This window comes from Mirounga angustirostris, unplaced genomic scaffold, assembly GCF_029215605.1.
Source record: "Mirounga angustirostris isolate CCGP_5_RB_7025 unplaced genomic scaffold, mMirAng1.0.hap1 SCAF_8, whole genome shotgun sequence".
Taxonomy (NCBI): Eukaryota; Metazoa; Chordata; class Mammalia; order Carnivora; family Phocidae; genus Mirounga; species Mirounga angustirostris.
In genome coordinates this window covers 40672213-40692856 of record NW_026991716.1, presented here as the reverse complement: position 1 = coordinate 40692856, position 20644 = coordinate 40672213, and the positions used below count along the sequence as shown (strand labels likewise).

Sequence of the window (20644 nt, the reverse complement as noted above, 5' to 3'; positions counted from 1 at the left end):
CATTCCCTCTCCTTCCTGCTTCTTTGGCTCAAGCAGAAGCAGCAAAGGACAGCTGAGTACAAACAGTTTTCTCCCTTCCTCATCCAGCAAACCATGGAGAAAGATCTTGGCTTCTTGACATTAATAACTTTGCTTCAGCTCTACTTGGAACTATTTGGATGGCTTTTCAAAAATGAGAAAGGTACAATAAAAGAGGCCCGAGCTTCCTGTTTTACTCATAAAGCAGCAGATTCAGCAAAGGCTCGCTCTCCTCTGGGAATGACCGTATCCTTCCCTAGAGAGCCGAGATTGTACGATATCATTTCCTTGCACAACTTTCATTGAAACTATTAAAAGACGATCAGCTTGAGTAGGCATAGTGGCAGACAATACGAAGCTTTTCGGTCTTGCTACTAAATAAGAGTAATGGTAGTATAAATGCTTGGCCGCCTCTGAGACAGAAATGTCCCTGTTCAGAGGAAGGGGGGAAAGCCTAACGGCTGTCCCCGAACCAAAATAGAAAAAAAAAAAAAAAGTGACCACCCATCTACCAGGCGTGTATAATGCATGAGTGTATCTGTTACGTGTCTGCATTACACACACATGCTCACAAAACCATGCATACGCCACCTCTGTCATAGTAGCCTTGGCTGGATATTAACTTTTGATTCCCTGCTATATTCAAGAAACTAGAATTGACCGGGGCTCAAATACAGTGCATTTCATGTCGGTACCTGTGACTGACTGCACAGCAAGAGTAGTGCGGCAAGATAGGAATAGACCACTCTGTGAATGAAGATGACCGTTTCATTAGGAGAGCAAAATCAGAAAAACCGGGCCTTCTGATTCTGTTTTGCATTAGTTTGCATTTGTTTCTGGGTGCACTAGAGACAGGATGTCTGCTACCCCTTATCTGTTACAGTGCGGGCCAGAAAGCCAGGGAGATGAGAAACTGCTGCCTCAGGAGAAGCATCTGCCAATCAAAGCCGGCCAGCCCGAGAGATGGATCTCAAGCCCATCAGCACCTCCTCCTCCACGGCCGAGACCTGGGCGGAGGGGGGCAGAGTTAAGTGCGCAGTGCTCTGTGACCCTCTCTAGAAAGTGCAACGTGCTTAGGTACAGTTCCGTGTGATGGAATTTCTTTCTCTCTGGAAGGAGCCTGACAAGCCTTGAAATCAGAAAACGGGGTCTCCTCATTGGAGTCTGTCTGGTGTTGGAGAACCAAGAAACTGCAAATTGCAGAACTGAATGGAAAAGAATGAACTCTCCGGTGGCGTCCGTTCTCACAGGGACCCCATCGAGAACATATATTGTGCTTCCTCCTTTTTGTTTTTATCTATTAGATAAGGAAATACTACGTTTTATCTCAAGGGGTTTTCTTGGAACTTCAGGCATAGAGCTAATCCTGTTTCATGAGATAGACCTTCGCATATTTGAAGACAGCTATCGTGTTTCCAGATTCCGTTAGAAAATTTTTAGAAGGTAAAAGAATTATCTAAATGTAAGTTTCTATTTATCTGTTATATGAATAATATTTTTATGAAGATTTTATTTATGCATCAGAGAGAGTGTAAAAGCAGGGGGAGCGACAGGCAGAGGGAGAAACAAGCAGGACTCGATCCCAGGACCCTGAGCTCATGACCTGAGCCAGAGGCAGACGCTTAACGACCGAGCCACCCAGTCGCCCCATGAATAATATTTTTAAATCACATTTTAGATATATTTAAAATGCTTGCATTTCTGCTTCAGTGCATTTTTGGTCGCGAGCAGGGACTGGAACACAGTACCGAGAGAGGCCAGCAGAAGCTGATCAGAGCTGGGTCCACAGAGGCATAAGGAAAAGAAAGGACTCTGACTGGAGGAAGCAGCAAATGGGGACAGGGAGAGAGGAACCTCCGCAGAGGGAGGCCATTCAGCAACGTTGACCCCACTAAGCTGTCCCAATCCAGAACTAAGTCCAACAGCGGAACAGACTGATTCATGATGTCTACTGCTCAGTATTAGTTTTTCCTGACTCACTGATTGCTTCTTTTCAAAGTAGGTAAAGGATCATTCTGTCTACTGTGACAAGAATGTCTTACAAACCAGAATAGAAGCAAGAAGCCCAGTCAGGTGATTGCAAGAGTCCACAGAGAGATGATGGTGTGGTGTATTTTGCTTTGGGGAAAACTGATTTCAGCCAGTTCTTTTTTGCCTGTTACCACCATCCCTGTATTCATTTTTATTCCACTCACTGAGGTGGGGGGGGGCACCTCTATTTTACCTTTGTAATTTGTTCTTTTTAAGATTTATATATTTACTTTGGAGAGAGAGAGAGCCCAAGTGGGGGGGGTGCAGAAGGAGAGGGAGAGAGAGAGAGAATCCCCAGCAGACTCTGCGCTGAGCACAGAGCCTGATGCGGGGCTCTATCTCATGACCCTGAGATCATGACCTGAGCCCAGATCAAGAGCTGGACATTCAACCAACTGAGCCACCCAGGCTCCCCACCTTTGTAATTTGTTCTACGTGCATTTCCAAGACCCAAACATAGTACAACTATTCATTTGTCTAAAATACTGCAAGCCATTATGGTGATGTCTGTGTCTTGTTCATACTTCTGTCTCCGGTGCACAGCCCAATGTTAGGTAGCATATATTTATTACATGCATACATTTATTGAGTGCATGTTTCCTATGATGATTTTAGAGCTTCCCAAGGGGATCAGTGATTCCAAGGCCAGGATGATATACAGCTTGAGAACATGGGCTCTGGAGCGACCGCCTAAGTTCATATCATGACTGTACCGCTTAGTAGTTATGTGACCCTGTGCAAATTACACAGCCTTCCTAATAGCACCCACCTCATAGATTGTTGTAAGGATCGAAAGTGTTAATACACATAAAATGTTTAGAATAGTGCCCAGCACAGACTCAATACCGTTAGCCTTTATAATTATCATAAAGAAACAAAACCTTATTTCTCTTAATCTCCAGAAGAACAAGGCAGTCATTAGGCAAAATACTTTCTACAGCCAGTAGGACATCATTTAGAAATGCATCGATTTAAAAGGTTCAGTTTATAATTGTTTTGAACCAGGTGGTAGAATGGAACCTCCTGAAGACAAAGTGTGAAAGCAAATTGTTGCATCATCAGATACTGCTTTAATCCATCTTCCTTCTGCCCTTGCTGGAAGGTTAGCTCACAAAGACAAATATGTAAGAAGTAGCATTCATTTTATGCAAATTCACTGCTAATTTTATGGGGAGAAGAAGACTATTCCTGTGCTGATAGTCTTTTTGTTAAAAAAAAAAAAAAAAACACTAAAAGGTACAAAATGCAGAGAATTTACCATAGCTATTGTACTATGAAAATAGTTTGTTCTCCAAAGTGAAGAATGGGCAAATAGAGCATAAATTTTTTAGACATTGTCACTGCCTTCTAATGCCTGTGACTACTCTTTCTTGTGTGGGGGGGGGCTGGAAGGGAAGTAGGGAAAGGAAGCAGAGGTATGGGAGAAGAGATAGCTCCTTCTCCACTCAGTTTTCCAAAAGATGAAATCCTTCAATGGCCCTACAATCAGAAGTTAACTAAAAATGTAAAACTGAAGACTTATTGAAATTTGCCCTTAACCGTTTTTAGGTAGGTGCCACGTTAAATGTTCACAGCTCCATGACGGAGCTTTTCAGTATAGTTAATGAAGTTCGGCAAGGTCTGAGCCTGTCACAGCCTTGCGCACTGCATAATTAGGGGAAAAATAGAAAAGTGGAATTAGTTGAAAGGTGGAAGAAAGCAAAATGGAAAAGGTGACTAGAGTGGGGATTTTGTCTAGTGTCACCAATAATGACTTGTTCTTAGGTGCCCATTTTCCTAATTCTGGCATAAATATTTTTAAGTACTTGATTCTGAGCCTCTTCCTTCATTACTAGAATATAATAAAAATTAGTAGCACAAGTCTTTTAAGTTTCCCCAAACTGGAAAATGGAAGATATGGTATCATTACCATGAAGGGGTCTTCAAATGTCTGAGGATGCTGGATTTTCCATTTCCTTTGACACCCAAATTTATAAGAATTTATAGGAAATACCTTTGGGGCCCCTCTTCTTTAAACAAGGAGTCAATCTTCATCCCTTTGGCAGGTTAAGTTCCTGGGAAAGGCCTGACAAGTCAAAATGATGTGAGTCAATTTTGGATTTTCCCATAGAAACTGTGTTAAGGAGTTTATATTTGTGACCAAGGGTTTGATGCCCCCAGCTTTTTATAGAAATAATTCCAGATACCAAGATTTCATCAATGAAATCAATAATAGAAGGTACTCTCGTGTTTCACAACTTAAGACACATTCATGTATTTTTACTGTAAGGCCATAGGTAACCCTAGGTGGGATTCTTAAAAATTTTTTTCGATCACATTTTTATTTTAAGAAACTAGAAGGCAACAGTATGTCTACATTAGGATGGAAATTTAAAAGGCTGTTTGTAGAACATTTTGACACATTTTTCCAAGGAGATGTAGGGCCATTCGATGGCTCTTTGATAAAGAAACCACACTTTTTCTCATTGCTAATTCCACTGTAGCCAACACAAGCTTTAGAGAATGAGTATTTTGGTGGATCAGTTTGAGGCTGGATTCCTTTCCTCGTAATTACCTTATAAGTCTATCTGTGCTGCCAGTCATAACTGCATTGGTTACCAACCCAAGCGTGCTCATTGCTGTGAGTCACATCTGTGTCTTTCCAAGGCTATCTGTTTACCATTGAAAAAGAAATCTTTTGTATACCCACATTCTATTCATTCCACCAGTTCAGAAAACTCTTTTCATTCCTTCCATACTGACGTGGCTTTATCCTACTCCTGTATTTAGGTAAATTTTGTATACTAATAGTTCAAGAAATATACCTAAAAAGCCTCATGGAAAGGTATTATTCAAAATTATTAAAACCATTCCAGTGAGGAAAACTAAAAGCTATTCACTTTTTCTGGTCTCTACACATGAAAAATCCCTCAAGTTCTTAATGCTTATATCTGGAATTCCATCCCATGGACTAAATTCAGTGTCCACGTACACCGTCTCTCAGTGGTTACAGACTCATTATTACATCTTGAGCTCCCAGAAAAGAGAAGACTTAATCTATGAGTGTGATTCCTACACTGGCAAATCTTGAACATAATCTAAATCTGTGCTTCTAGATGAATCAGGAGCTTCTCATGAATATAAATGTGACTCTGTAGGAAGTGACTGCAAGCCATGATAAGCGGTGGCCTCACAGCATCTATATGTGTTTTGTACACACACAAATACAGATACATTTAGAGAGATATGTACATACATATATACATATCGTATATAGAAACTATTACAAAGGAAGCCCAACTTCCCCAGACTCTGACTGACAAAGAGCCAAATAATTGAAAAAAAAAAAAAGAAAAGAGTTCAGCATTTCAGTCATAAATTTCCAAGACTCATTTCTGTTTGAGAGTGTTTTTGTCTTGCTAACCACAGAGAACAGTTGGAGCAAGTGGATCATTTTATTTCGATTGCTTCTCCGGCACTGGCCCTGAGGGACAGACTTGATGATCTAATAGGCCTTTTCCGTCCTTAATATCTATAATTTTGGCTATTCTGTGGCAGCTTCTTATTGCTTTAAATAAGCCATCTTAATTCAAAAAACATACATCTGGATTTGACCTGCCTAATATATGTCAAGAAGTGTGTGTCCCTTCAAAGCCCCCCCAGGGAATCAAGAGACTCGAGAACCTGAAAGGAAGCAGGAAGAAAGAGTGTGGAGACTATGAGTCCATTTTTTGTTTATTTGATTTAAGTTATTATTTTTCAATCATGAGATCATCCCTTAGGCCTCTTTAAATCTTATTTAGTTTTGTTTCATTAAAATCTAATCTAAACATTACGTTCTTTCAGAGTTTTTGGAACTTGTTGATTCGGTTTCTTGGAAGTCATCTTACCATTAACTAGCATTTTTGTTTCACAGAATTTGGTCATCGTGTCTGACCAATTCTTGGCCTCAGAACCACTTTGCAACTACACAGACTTGAATATCTAAAGAGGAAGTGGTGTCTATGCATTGCTCCGAATGTCAGCCAGGGGTGGTCCTCACCAGGTGTGTTGGGAGCATGATTACAAATATACAGTAACTGGCTTCTTCCCAGCTAAATACATCACCAACACTATGAATTTGCTTTTCTAAATGTATAAATTTGTAGCCTCGATAATTGGACTTCAGGCCATACATCTGGTTCATCTGCTGGAATTGCTGTCCTTTATTTTTCCTGCACAGAGATTTTCATCTAATATGTAGGTCTTAAAAGCTGTTGTCAGTTAATATTTTCTCCTGCACACATTTAGTGACTTCCTGAGATTATTCTTCCAGACAGGAAGAATCTAGGACTGTGTTTATGTGTCTTATTGTCCGTCTGCCTCTGTACTCTTCCAAGACTCATTCAGCCTCAATACTGAATTACTATTTCTGACCCTTTTTCTGGGTCCTTACCATTATAAGCAGATCAAATCAGGATGGAAATTGGGGTTCATGTGGAGTGCTAATCTCTCCAGCTCTCCTCCGTAGAAGGGTCAGATACATTGTCACAAGAATAGGATTTTGCATATTTATTCATTCAACAAATAATTGTTGACCACATATTATCTTCCAGGAACGTCACTGAATTGCATTAATCTGGTTGCATATAGGGTATCTAGTGCTTCAGCTATAGTTCAGCTTTCAATATCACGTTTGAATTGAAAGCATCACAAGGTAACAAGAAAACCATCTCTCACCTCTGTTCTTCTTCAGAGGAGAGTTGGGTAGAAAGGAGTGGAAAGTGCGCTGGGTGTTAGATGTTCTGGTTCCTCGTCCGGTCTCTGTCACTGAATTCTGGGAGATGTCGACAAGTCATTTAACCTCCCTGCGCCACATTTTTCTCCTCTAAAATGGGCATAGTAATCCCACCTGCTTTCCAGAACTATGGTGAGGTTCACATGAGATAGTGCTTATAGAAGTACCTTGTCAACCATAAACCACTGTGCAAACGTGCACACAAAATACATTGTTACTGATGTCAGCCAACTGAAGCTAAATGATGAAGATAAGTCAAGGGAAATGTCTCACGAGCAAGCAGTTTGGACTTCTTTAATATCTACCAGTCTCTGATAGGAAAGGTTCACATATAAGCTGGCTGACCAGAAAACCCTGAGTCCAGTTGCAGAGACCCACACAGCACATGTACACAGAACAGAACTGTAATATGTTTCCTACCACAGGGGTGAAGGCAGCGGGGAATTAAAACTCAGAATAAACCCGAAAAACAAATGAGGGCTTGATTTTTTCCCCTACATCAGTGCTCCTCCATCCTGACCGAACATTGGGATAGATGCCTAGGCCCCACTTTCAGAAATTAATTACCTGAGGGTGCTGTCTGGGTCTCAGGATTTTTTAAGATTCCCAGGTAGTTCTAATGGACAGTCAGCCGATGTTGAGAAAAATCACTGTGCCAGAAAGATCAAAAAAGGGGTGCCTGGGTGGCTCAAGTCAGTCAAGCATCTACCTTCAGCTCAGGTCTTGATCTCGATCAAATCCTGCATCGGGCTCCCTGCTCAGCGGGGAGTCTGCTTCTCCCCATGCCCCTTCCCCCTGCTCATGCTCTCTCTCGCTCGTGTGCTCTCTCTCTCTCAAATAAATAAAATCTTAAAAAAAAAAAAGACCTCCAAAAGTCTATTTATAAAGATAGAATTTATGGACACAAAGAGATAACTGGCAACAGTAGAAGAATATATGTGTGTCATGAATGTAGAGAAAATTGGTGGCACCCATAGGCCTCCAATAGTCTTACAATAGCTTGGGCTGACATCTCACCAGGTGAAAAAGAAAAGCAGAAGAAAAGACAGAGGGAGTTACAAAAATCTTCCTATAATTGTTAGAGTTTACATTTGAAAATGAGTTTCCACCCAGTAATCTGATAGCGTAGAGTGAGTCAAGTGGCAATGGGTATACATAAACATGAGCATTAAGTGTTATTTTCACAATTCTTGTTCCCTGTAGTAAATATTTATGTAACGGCTAATCTGAGTTGTTATAACTAATCATGGCTGGTTCCCTTTAATGTGCAGACACTTTGATTGTGACCAGACTTGTAGTCTCAGGTCATTTACAGAAATGCCCCAAAAAAAATCTTTCCGCAAGAAAGACAGTGGCATTTTTATGCTTAGCAAAATAACTGTATCAGCAATTGGAAAAGTATATAGTACTTAGCACAGTCCCAAAATAAAATGCAAGAAACAAAGTATTAACCTTTCATTGTGGTGCTCAGGGTCCAGTTGCCAGAGCATTGTCCTGATTTATGCCCAAGCATTCAATCCGATCCTTAATGTCAGTTACCAAGAAAAAGTCACATTTATGTGTTTTCAAGTTCTGTTTTTAAACACAAAAAAAAACAAGAAAGTCATAGAAACTGTAATGCTAAAAACTCCATTCCCGTTGTGAAAAGTTATTCTTTACTCTTCAAAAAATATTTTCAGTTGGGAAAAAGACAAAAATGTTCAGAAAGGTCAGGCCTCCCATGTTCTCTCCAAAGACTCTTCTCAGTTTCCCTGCAATATACATGTCTGTCTCTGTCTTACCTCCTTTCCCCACATTTTCCCTTCTAAAGGCTCTCTCTGTTTCTTTGATCGTCTGCTCCACGTGGTTTAGGGAAGGGCTCTGAAGTTCCTCCACAAGGCTTTCTGGTTTCTGGACTACTGTCGAGCTTCTTGTCGCTGTCTCTGTGGTAACTTGTTGGAATATTTAGAAGTCCAGCTCTTGAAGAGATGAGTGAACCCCACCACTTCTGTCCTTAATGAGACCTTTGCGTTAAGTTGAAGAGAAGTTCATGATTGTCAAATTTTCTGAAGTTATAGTGCAGAAGAGAAGCAACGTTGGAAAGCAAGTGATGAAAGGCACCAAGGGTCAGAAATGGTCCCAAAACAATTTTCAAAGCCTGCTACGCATGCACTCTTATCAAAGGACAGGTCTCCAGAATTAGATTGCAGGCACTGACAGGCAAGTGCCACTTCCCATCTTGTTACTGATTGCTAGTCATTCGCAATGATGGCATATGACAGGATGGCTTGGATCCACTACATCCTGAGTCCCTGGAGATGCTGTTGCATGCCTCAGGGATCTGTCTTCCTGTCTTCCTGTGATTCCTCATCCAATGCCTGGCACATAGTGGGCATTCAGTACATGTCTGACAAATTGAATTGATTTTATAGATATATACACTTTTAACTTTGGTTTTAACAGAATCTTCCTAGCCATATAGTTTTTCTATTCAACTGGGTCTTTCTAATAAAAACTAGTATGCTGCCATACTAGTTCCAAGTTAGTTTCTCAAATTGGAAACTAAGTGTTGTTTTTCATTTCCTAGCGCTGTTCATGTCCAAATATTCTTCCTGTCTGTGATGTACAAATCCTGACCATGCCCAGAAAAGCATAATTATTTTTTGTTTTGTTTTACTGAAGTATAATTTATATACGATAAAATTCACTCTTTTTAAGTGTGTAGTTTGATGTGTTTTGACAGATATAAAGAGTCCTATCACCACCATTGCAATTTAGATATAGAGCATTTCCATTACTGCAAAAAAAAAAAAAAAAAGTCTTATAGTTTTCTTCCCCCAGCTGCAGGCCTGTCAACCACTGATCTGTTTTCTGACCTCCTAGTTTTTCCTTTAGAATGTCATATAACTGGAATCATACACATGTACCGCTTAGAATCTGACTTCTTCTTTCAGCGTAATGCATTTGAAATTCATCTGTGTTGTTACATGTATCAATAGTTCATTCTCTAGCTATGTTAATGGACATTTCGGGTTATTTCCAGTTTGGGGCAATTATGAATAAAGTTGAAGATATATAAACATTCACATATTAGTCTTTATGTGGCATGTCTTCATGAGTTTGTAACTTTGAAGAAGTCCAATTTGTCAGTTTTTTTCTTTGGGTATAAGTGTGTTAGTTCAGAAATCTTTGCTTATCATGAGGTCACAAAGATTTTCTCCTGTTTGTTCTTATAGAAGTTTTGTTTGTTTTTTTCACTAAAATATTTTTTTTATTCTTATGTTAATCCCCATACATTACATCATTAGTTTTAGATGAAGTGTTCCATGATTCATTGTTTGTGCATAACACCCAGTGCTCCATGCAGAATGTGCCCTCCTCAATACCCACCACCAGGCTAACGCATCCTCCCACCCCCTCCCCTCTAGAACCCTCAGTTTGTTTTTCAGAGTCCATCGTCTCTCATGGTTCATCTACCCCTCCGATTTCCCCCGCTTCATTCTTCCCCTCCCGCTACCTTCTTCTTCTTCTTTTTTTTTTCTTAACATATATTGCATTATTTGTTTCAGAGGTACAGATCTGAGATTCAACAGTCTTGCACAATTCACAGCGTTTACCAGAGCACATACCCTCCCCAGTGTCTATCACCCAGTCACCCCATCCCTCCCACCCCACCACCCACTCCAAGTTTTATAGTTTCTAAAGTTTCAGTCTGTGATTCATTTCTGCATAATGTTTGTATAAGGTGTGAGGTAAGGATCAAGGGGTTTTTCTTTTTATCTTTTTCTTTTTGCATATGAATATTTAGTTGCTCCAGCTTCCATCTGTTGAAAAGACTGTCTTTTCCTCCACTGAGTTATCTTGGCACCTTTGCTGAAAATAAATGCACCACATACATGTGAGTCTGTTTTGGTGCTTTTGCATCTGTTCCATTGATCTCCATCTCTGTGTGTATGCTATTACCACACTGACTTGATTACCTTAGCTTTATACTTAATTTTGAGATCAGGTAGTATATATCCTCCAGCTTCATTCTTTTCCAAAAGTTTTTGGCTGTTCAAGCCCTTTGCATTTTCATTTAGAATCTGCTTGTCTCTTTTCTATGGAAAAGCCTGGTGGGATTTAGAAAGGAATTGCAATGAATCTATAGATAAGTTTATGGAGAATATCTTAACAATATTTTCTTCTAATCTATTAACATAATATACCTACCTATTCATTTAGGTCTTTTTAAATTTTTCTCAACATTTGGTAATTTTCATTGTACAGGTCTTGCATGTATTTTGTTAAAATTGTCCCTAAGTATATCGTTTTTTCATGTTTTTATAGTTTCTTAATTTCAGTTGCTACTTATTCATTACTAGAATATATAAATAAAATTGATTTTTATGTTGCCCTCATATTCTGAAACCTTGATAAAGTCATTCGTTCTAGTAACTATTTTTAGATTTTTTTGTTGTTTTCTAGGTAGACAATTGCGTTGTCTGTGAATCGAGGCAGCTTTATTTCAACATTTCTAATTTGTATGCCTTTTATTTCTGGGGTTTTTTTTGTGACAAGTTTTTTTTTTTTTTTAAGATTTTATTTATTTATTTGACAGAGAGAGACACAGCGAGAGAGGGAACACAAGCAGGGGGAGTGGGAGAGGGAGAAGGAGGCTTCCCACTGAGCAGGGAGCCCGATGCGGGGCTCGATCCCAGGACCCTGGGATCATGACCTGAGCCGAAGGCAGACGCTTAACGACTGAGCCACCCAGGTGCCCCTTATTTCTGTTTTCTTGACTGATTTCACTGATATTAATGGTGAATAGAAATGGTGAGAGTGGATATCTTGCTTTATTTGTGATCATATGGGGAAAGTGGTGAGCCTTTCACAATTAAGATTGATATTAGCTGTGGGTTTTTTATACATGTTCTTTATCAGATTGAGGAACACCATTGTTTTTAGCCTTTTTCTAGGTATGTGTATGCCTCATTTTGGAATTTCTAATGCTTTTTCATGTATACCACTAGGTATACTTATAATAATTTCTGCCACCAAGAAGGTCTTTGGTTAGCACACCAAAGTGTATCTGTCCTGAAACTAGACTTTTATTTCTTAATATTTCTAAAATTTCTAGCAATATTGGAAACTTTTCTTACCTAATCCACCTTGTCATCTAGGTGGCCACTGTGCCCAGTTCCCTTCCACATAACAATACATTTCTTTTCAAATGTCAGTGGACTTGAGTCTTTTTCATCGAGCGGTGTCTCTTAGTGCCCACCACGAGCAAGTGACATCACTGAATGTTTGATATGATTCATTCTGATGTAAGCATTCGTTCATCACCTTGTGCTGCTGCTGTGTGGTAAAGTGATAAATGGCCCCTCCTGTCTTACAGGAGACTGGCTAAATGGCCTGGCTGTCACCACATGGCAGTCACGCTCCCCTTCTGTCGAAGCGCAGACCATCAAACTGCCCTTATCCCTGGCATTTAAAAAACTAATTTTTCTTATCCTTATATATCATCTAAGTGTTTGTTGATATGTATTTAAGAGTTCCATGAAAGCCTGAAAAACATTTGAATGATTTATGGCTGGTAATGTCTCTCCCTCTCTTTCCATTCATTCTCTTATACTGAAATAATCCCAAAGCAAGTGGGCAGCACTGACCAGCCTCATGATCTCATGTCCTGATAGGTTTGTTATTAAACTGATACTATTTTTTAGAGAAAGCAGAGCCTTTACATTTATTTATTACTAAACCCAAGGGGCTTTAGGTAGGACTTTATCCATGGCCCAGCATTCTCAGCAGCTACTAAAACCCCCAAGTGTCTCTTGAAAGAGTTGGTCTTTGTGGCTGTCGATAAGTGAGCTCTCTATAGGACCTCAGAACTAAAGAAGGGGCAGGTCATGTATAATGTGTGATGTACTTTGAGATCCTCCTAAAAGTAATGTTCGTATGCTGCAGTATGTAAGTTTGTATGCTGCTGTATTGCAAATACGTGCCCCAAATACACAACATCTCTTCCTCCCAGATGACTTCACAGTAGGGATGGCTCAGTGCACTTCCTCCCTTTCAGCATGCAGATGTTCACATGCTGTGGGCACTGGTTGCTTTGAAGGAAACGCGTCACTAAGATCTAACCTCTGAGGAAAGATATTTTAACTGCTTGAATTGAATTTAGAGATGAAAAAAGAAAACTGAAAAATTGATTAGGAGATGATTTGTGGGTTTTTTGCAAATATTTTAGTAAAGAGCTCACACTCCGCGCTTGCCAATGAGTGGTAGAACAGACTTCTGAAAATCAGCAAATTAACTTTCCTTTTTTGATTTGAAACTGTGGCTCTGTCACTCCCATAGGACTGAGCAGGGCTGTGACCCTCATTCTTGGAAAGGTTCTTTGATAGCTTTATGTGTGCGTGTGTGTATGTGCTCTCTCTCTCACACATGAATACACATATACACGCAAGTAACTTCCTCCCTCTCCCTACCCCCCGGACCCTTATGTAAGATTCCTAGTAACGAGAACCACAACTGTTTCGCTGACTCCTCAGAGCACACTATGTGCCTTTCACACAGGATATACAGAAGAAAATGTTGGAAGGAAGATAGGATGTTGTCAGTATTACGATGATCTTACCAGGGTTTTCCTTTAAGTGTGATTTCAGTTATGCCCCACACCCTGCTGTTAGGATTCATAGGCCGTCCGCACTTAGGTGTCTGCACGGCTGCCTCCCTCACTTTATTCTGAATGTTACCTTGTCAAAGAGGCAGCATTCCCACCCCATCTCTCTTTGTCCCTTCACGCAGCCTTATTAGTTTTTATACCACTTATCACCACTGTCATATTGTAGATTGTGTGTTTCTTTAGTGACTGTCTCACCCCACTTAGAAAGTCAGATTCAGTGTATCCATGACGCATGCTCAGCACCTAGAACAGTGCGTGGCCCATCACAAGCATTCAATAAATACTTGTGAATGAATGAATACACAAATGCGGGCCAGGGGCCCATTTTCAGACCTGCAAACCTGCGTTCCCCAAGAGCCTTAGAGTTAAATGGAACATCCCCAGACCCAATGGCACATTAAGCATTGTGTGTAGAGAGGATAACTGATACATCTTGGTATGTTTTCAACACTATGTAGATACTGTTAGGATTAATAAAATTCATTTAAACACATCATCGAAGGATTAGATCATTAACACTCTCTCAGTCGGCGGCTACCGGAAATATAACTCCCATGTGAGTGTTCTTAAATTTGTTTCATATTTCCCCATACACAAATTTTTTCACCGTACTATATTTTTAATATTCCCTTATACATTATAAAGATGGGAATTACTGATCCTAAGGTTCGCTAGACCAAAAATAAAGTAACTTGATCTTAGTTACTTAGGTTAACCTTAAAGCAAGGGACTGTGGTGTGATGGCCATTAGCAACAACTTGGCTTTTAAAATATCTCAGATTTCTTCCTTTAGAGGCCAATCCTTAATATTCTTTTTTTCTTCTACTTTACACAGTGCTTAAGAGGAAAATGCCAGTCTTGAGAATATTACCCTAAGTTTCCCACCTCCTAGATTTATCATTTAGGAAAAAGCTTTGCTTAAAAGTACACTTTGGGGCCAGTCTTTGTTTCAAGTGACTTTGGCTCCCCTGGACCTGCTTTAAAACCCAGAAAGAAAAAATTTCCTGGGCAGGTAGAAGCAAAACTGATCTCATTTGACCCTCTTGGCCCAGAAAATGAGTGATTACAGAAGTAGCTATTTCTACTTCCTAGACTGCTTTCGGTTTGTAAGGACTTCATCAGCGGCCTTAGTTTCTGGACTGTCTGGTTAGAGCCTGGCTTCTAACACACCATACAGATCTAGAGGAGAAAATAATAAAAGGAGGTGGGTTACCAACCTTACTAGTTTCCTGAGACTGCTATAACAAAGTCCCACAAATTGGGTGGCTTAAAACAACAGAAATGTATTATCTTACAGTACTGGAGGCTAAGAAGTCCGAAATTAAGGTGTCAGCAGGGCTGGGTCCCTCCGAGGGCTCTGAGCTTTTGGTGATAACCAGTAATCCTTGGTGTTCTCTGGTTTGTAGGTACGTCACTCCAGTCTCTTGCTTCTGTCTTCATGTGGTTTTCTCACTGTGCGTCTCTATCTCTTCTTCTTCAAAGAGCCACCAGTCATATTGGATTAGGGCCCATCTTAATGACCTCATCTTAACCTGATTATATCTGCAAAAGCCCTATTTCCAAGTAAGGTCACAGTCACAGATGCCAGAAGTTAGGACTTCAGCTTATCTTTTTGGAGGACACAATTTAACCATTAACACTGTCTAGTTGCCATTATGTCAAGATGGTAATTGTATATAAAATTAGCTCCAGCGTAAGACCCATAGAAACGGTCTTGCTAATTTTATTGTGATGAAACAAATGATCAAAGAAAGAAAGAGAGGAACAAAAGAAATTCAACATGGTACTTTAAGGGTAAAAAAAAAAAATTATCATCATTACCTTTCCATTATTAATAAATAAGGATTTTTAACATTTTTTAAAAATACAATTACAACCTAACTTTAGAACAATGAAGTGATAGAATACCTTCCCTCCACCTACTCATTTATAGTAGAGATTGCTCTTTGATATCCTCCCATCCTACCTTTCTGCACCCAGCACAGAGAGCTCTCAGGTAGCCTAGTGATCTGAGACTCCATACTGGAGATTTTAGTAGCTTGTCACTCAGACTACTCAGTGGACCAGCCCTCCCAAGTTCCCTCTGCCTTTAATGCCAAGACCCCGCCGTACCCTACCTGGATAGACCACCCATGCTCTGGAACAAGGCCAATGATTCCCAGCTATTTTGAGGATGAGGACACTATTTCATATAAATATATTTTATGGATACTCACCCCCTCCCCATGATAGTACTTCTATAATGCTTTAAGAAAAGGTACTCTGCATTTTGTTTCCTTAGTTATAAATATATTTGAAAATAATATATGTTTGAGAAATAAAAATTCTCAATTTGTGAAATAAATTATTTTGCAAACATAAGTATTCATCTGTATTGGTTTTCTTCCATGAGGACTAGCCAAACTTGAATAGCCTTTACTCATTTACCAAATATTTATTGAGCATATAATTGTAAGGCATGGGAGCCCTAATAATGGCTGAAACAGAGTTTAAAAGGTAGAAGTTATTTATTAACTAAATAATATAATGAATTATACCAACATTTATAAATAGAAATATGTGTTACTAGATAATTATAATCGAAGTGCTTCCAGAGTTGAGAATATGCATTTAAATGAACATACATTTGTTAAAGTTAAAATTCTACAAGCATATGATTTGATTGTATATTGTTATAATTATAACTGGAGGAAACAAACTGAGGGTTGCTAGAGGAGAAGTGGGTGGGGGGATGGGGTAACTGGGTGATGGCCATTAAGGAGGGCACGTGATGTGATGCACACTAGGTGTTATATGCAACTGATGGATTACTGAACTCTACATCTGAAACTAATGATGTACTGTATGTTGGCTAATTGAATTTAAATTTTAAAAAAATACTGAATACAAATACAAACACCTTACCCTTATACATGGGTTTGCATTTTATTGAATACTTCTGTGTACATTATCAGAGCCAAAACTCAAAAATCGCTCTTTTCCAAAGTTAGACTACAACATCATGTTTTAAGGTATTACAACCTTACTTGACTTTCTGTCATTAACGGTTTGACTCTTTAATATCACCATATAATTATATTTACATGATGCATTGGAAAGAAGGCAGAGTCTCCATATGTTCATTTCAGCCTGGGTGGCTACATGGCTTGTAAGAGTCAATGCATGAAAATGGCCTAGATTGAATAAATTAGCAAAATCACAAAAGGAAACCACTGTAGGAAATAGTTTTACACATGTAATTGCTGAAATCCTCTAGTGAATGTGTCAATCTGTGCTAACTAAATAAATTTGTTTATAGACATGTTCTGTATTAGCTCCTACTCTTTCACAGCCCTTTGCCAAACAAAATCCCACTAGAAGTAGGATGTTCACACCCGAGTAGGAGTTTCTTAGATAAATATTTTTACTATATGGAGACCAAAACCACTTCTACAAATTTCAGACTTTGATTGAAATACTATATTTCTTTAGCTTTTTTTTCCCCTCCCATCTTTTCTCCTGGTAGCTGCTCACGCATTACGTTACCTCCTCTCACCTCCCTTGGCTGTGGGAAGCAAGAGGCTGGCTACGTACACGGGGGGCCAGTGGCCCCTGAGAGCGATGGGACCTGCCTGCTCAAATCGCTACCACCACCACATGGACTACACAGGCAGAGAGAGGTTCATTTGCAAAATGGCTTTCCTTTCTTTCTCCTAAAGCCTCATTGAAATGATTCATGGAATTAATTTCAGTGCAGAAATTATACATCCTGAAGCTATACTTTATAGATTGCCTTGCTTGCATTTCATTTGAGTGTTACATGAATAGCATACATAAAGGTAGAATTCATTCAGCCCTTCCTCAAGAAGTCCTGGTAGGAGTTACTGAAATATAACTGCCACATTTTTTCATAAGGATGACTCTGAACTCAACTTTGGCCAACCAGTTTGGCACAATAATGTTACCTGACTTCTTTGTTCTCTAGTCCAGAATTGGTGCTGAATTTTTCACAGGCCTTCGTAAGATCTATTTTTTTAAATTTGGCTGGTGACTAATAAAATATTTTTTTTAGTATTTTAATAGTAATGACTTCTGTGTAGCATGAAACTAAGAACTTTTTTTTTATTTGAGTATAGTTGACCCACAATGTTCCATTGGTTTGGGGTAATAACAGATTCAGCTACTCTGTGTTACTCTCTGTTACTACACTTGTGAGTGTAGCTCCCATCTGTCACCCTACAACACTGTTACCTATGTTCCCTATGCTGTACCTTTTATTCTTGTGAATTCTTTTTAATGTGCTAAATCTAAACATTCTCACTGGTTTTGAGAGACAATATAACCAGTGAACGGTAGATTTGAACAATAGTGTGTGATACGGATGATCTGGGCCAGTGCGGTATCCTAATTACTGTGACCCAAATAGCCTGCCTTTTAAGCTTGATTAGAATAATATGCAATAAAACGAGCACTGTCACTGCTGTATCAATAATATATCTGACTTGGGATAGTCCCATACCTTCGGGAGTTTAGTCACTTAATACAATAGCTGTATTCAAATTAATCTTTAACATTGGAGAACGCACTTGGGTCATTCAGGATATTTTGGAGGTAAATTTTTGAAATGGCTGAGGCAGATTGCAAATGTCTGTGGCAAATTCCATTAATACAATACCGGTAGAGAGATAGAGGTGTATAATATGTACAAGGTAAAAGAATATGTCCATAGCGCCTCAAGAACACCTAATTAGGGAAAGGCGTGGAGGAGGCATGCCTGTCATTGTCAGTATATGGTAGTTCAGTTTTGAAATAAATGTCAAGAGAAAGTATCCCAATTTTTAAAAATACGTTCTTTTTTTAGAACAGGTTTAGTTTCACAGCAAAACTGAGCAGAAGGTACAGATATACCCCGGGCTCCACTCATGCATAAGCCTCCCCCTTGATCCGCATCCCTCACTAGAATGGAGCATTAGTTACATTTCATGAGCCTACCGTGACGCATCATTGTCACCCAAAGTCCACAGTTTGCGTTAGGGTTCACTCCAATGTTCTAGTGGGAAAGCTTCCATTGAACATTCTAAGGGTTTGGACAAATGTATAATGACATATATCTATCACTATACTATCTTGTACAGAACAGTTTCACTATCCTAAAAATCCTGTCTTCTGCTGATTCACCCCTCTCACCTGGCAGCCACTGATCTTTTACTGCCCCCATAGTTTTGCCTTTTCCTAGATGTCATATATTTGGAATCCTACAGCATGGAGCCTTTGCAGATTATCCTATTTCACTCAGTAGTATGTATTTAAGCTTCCTCCATGTCTTTTTGTGGCTTAATTTCTCATTTCTTTTTGTACTGATTAATAATCCATGGTCTGAAAGTACCACAGTTTATTTATCCATTCACCTACTGAAGGACATCTTAGTTGCTTCCAAGTTTGGGCAAGTATGAATAAAGCTGCTGTAAATATCCACGTGCAGGTTTTGTGTAGATCTAAGTTTTCAACTCCTGTAGGTAAATGCCAGGTAGTGCAATTACTGGATCACATGGTAAGAGTACGTTTAGTTCTGTAAGAAACTGCCAAACTGCCTTCCAAATGGCTGTACCATTTTGCATTCCCACCAGCAATGAATGAGAGTTCCTCTTGCTCCCCATCTTTGCTAGCATGTATTGTTTTCAGGGTTTGGGATTATGGCCATTCTAATGGGTGTGTAGTGATATCTCATTGCTGTTTTAATTTACATTTTCCTGAGGACATATAATGTGGAGCATCTTTTCAGATGCTTCTTTGCCATCCATAGACCTTCTTTGGTGATGTGCCTCTTAAGGTCATTAGCCCCTTTTTTAGTCAGATTGTTTTCTTACTGTTGAATTTTAAGAGTTCTTTGTATATTTTGGATAATAGTCTTAATATTTTACAAATATTTTCTCCCAGTCTGGGGCTTGTCTTCTCATTCTCTTGACAGTATCTCTTGCAGAGCAGAAATTTTTAATTTCAATGAAATCCGGCTTCCTAATTTTTTCTTTTAGGGTTCATGACTTTGGTATATCTAAAGAGTCATCACCAAACCCAAGGTTGTCAAGATTTTCTCCTGCTATCTTATTGGAGTTTTCAAGTTTGGCATTTTACATTTAGGTCTGTGGTCCATTTTCAGTTAGTTTTTGCGAATGGTTAAAGATCTGTAACTAGATTCATTTTTTGCATGTGTACGTCTAGTTATTCCAGCACCAAGTGTTGAAATACTCTTTGTTCCATTTTATTGACTTTGCTCCTTTGTCTAGGATCAGTTGACTGTATTTATGTGGATCTATTTCTGGGCTCTCTATTACATTCCATTGATCTGTCTCTTCTTCTGCCAATACCACACTTTCTTGATTATTGTAACTTTGTAAGTCTTGGGGTTGGGTAATGTCAGTGATCCAACTTTGTTTTTCTCCTTCTGTATTATACTGGCTCTTCTGAGTCTCTTGCCTCTCCATATAAACTTTAGAATCAGTTTGTTGATATCCACAAAATAACTTCCTGGGATTTTTTATTGAAATTGCTTTGAAAGTGTAGATCAGGTTAGAAAGAACTGACACCTTGACAATATTGAGTCTTCCTATCCATGAATATGGATTATCTCTCCATTTATTTAGCTCTTGTTTGATTTCTTTTATCAGAGGTTTGTAGTTTTCCTCACATAGATCTTGTACATATTTTGTTAGCTTTATACCTAAATGTTTTATTTTGGGGGGGTGCTAATGTAAATGATAGTGTGTTTTTAATAGTGTGTTTTTTATTTCAAATTCCATTTGTTCATCGCTGACATTTAAGAAAATGGTTTATGTCTGTATATTAACTTTGCACCCTGCAACTCTGCTGTATTCACTTATTAGTTCCAGGAATATTTTTGTTGATTCTTTTCAAATTTTATTCATAGATGATCATGTCATCTGCAAACAAAAACAGTTTGATTTCTTCCTTCCCAATTTGTGTCACTTTTATCTCCTTTTCTTGTCTTACTGAATTAGTTAGGACTACCAGTACAATATTGAAAAGCAGTGGTGAGAGGGAACATTCTTGCCATGTTCCTGATCATGAGGGAAAGCTTCTAGTTTGATACTAGCTTAGGACTTCTGTAGATATTCTTGGCCAAGTTGAGGAAACGCCCCTCTATTTCTAGTTTCCTGAGAGTTTTTATCATGAATGGTTTTTGGGTTTTGTCA

The 20644-nt window shown here is 39.1% G+C and overlaps 1 protein-coding gene across 6 annotated transcripts in view; it reads left to right on the top strand.

The window, feature by feature from the left end:
* Positions 1 to 20644, top strand: part of SUPT3H (SPT3 homolog, SAGA and STAGA complex component) — a 562051-nt gene that overhangs the window by 499275 nt on the left and 42132 nt on the right. For 2 of the 6 annotated variants that reach the window (XM_064597675.1, XM_064597674.1), the window contains exon 12: positions 902 to 1095. The exons of the other annotated variants lie outside the window; for them this stretch is intronic. In XM_064597675.1, coding sequence (XP_064453745.1) covers positions 902 to 1095 — 194 coding nt within the window. The remainder of the gene's footprint in view (positions 1 to 901; positions 1096 to 20644) is intronic. 6 annotated transcript variants of the gene reach the window in all.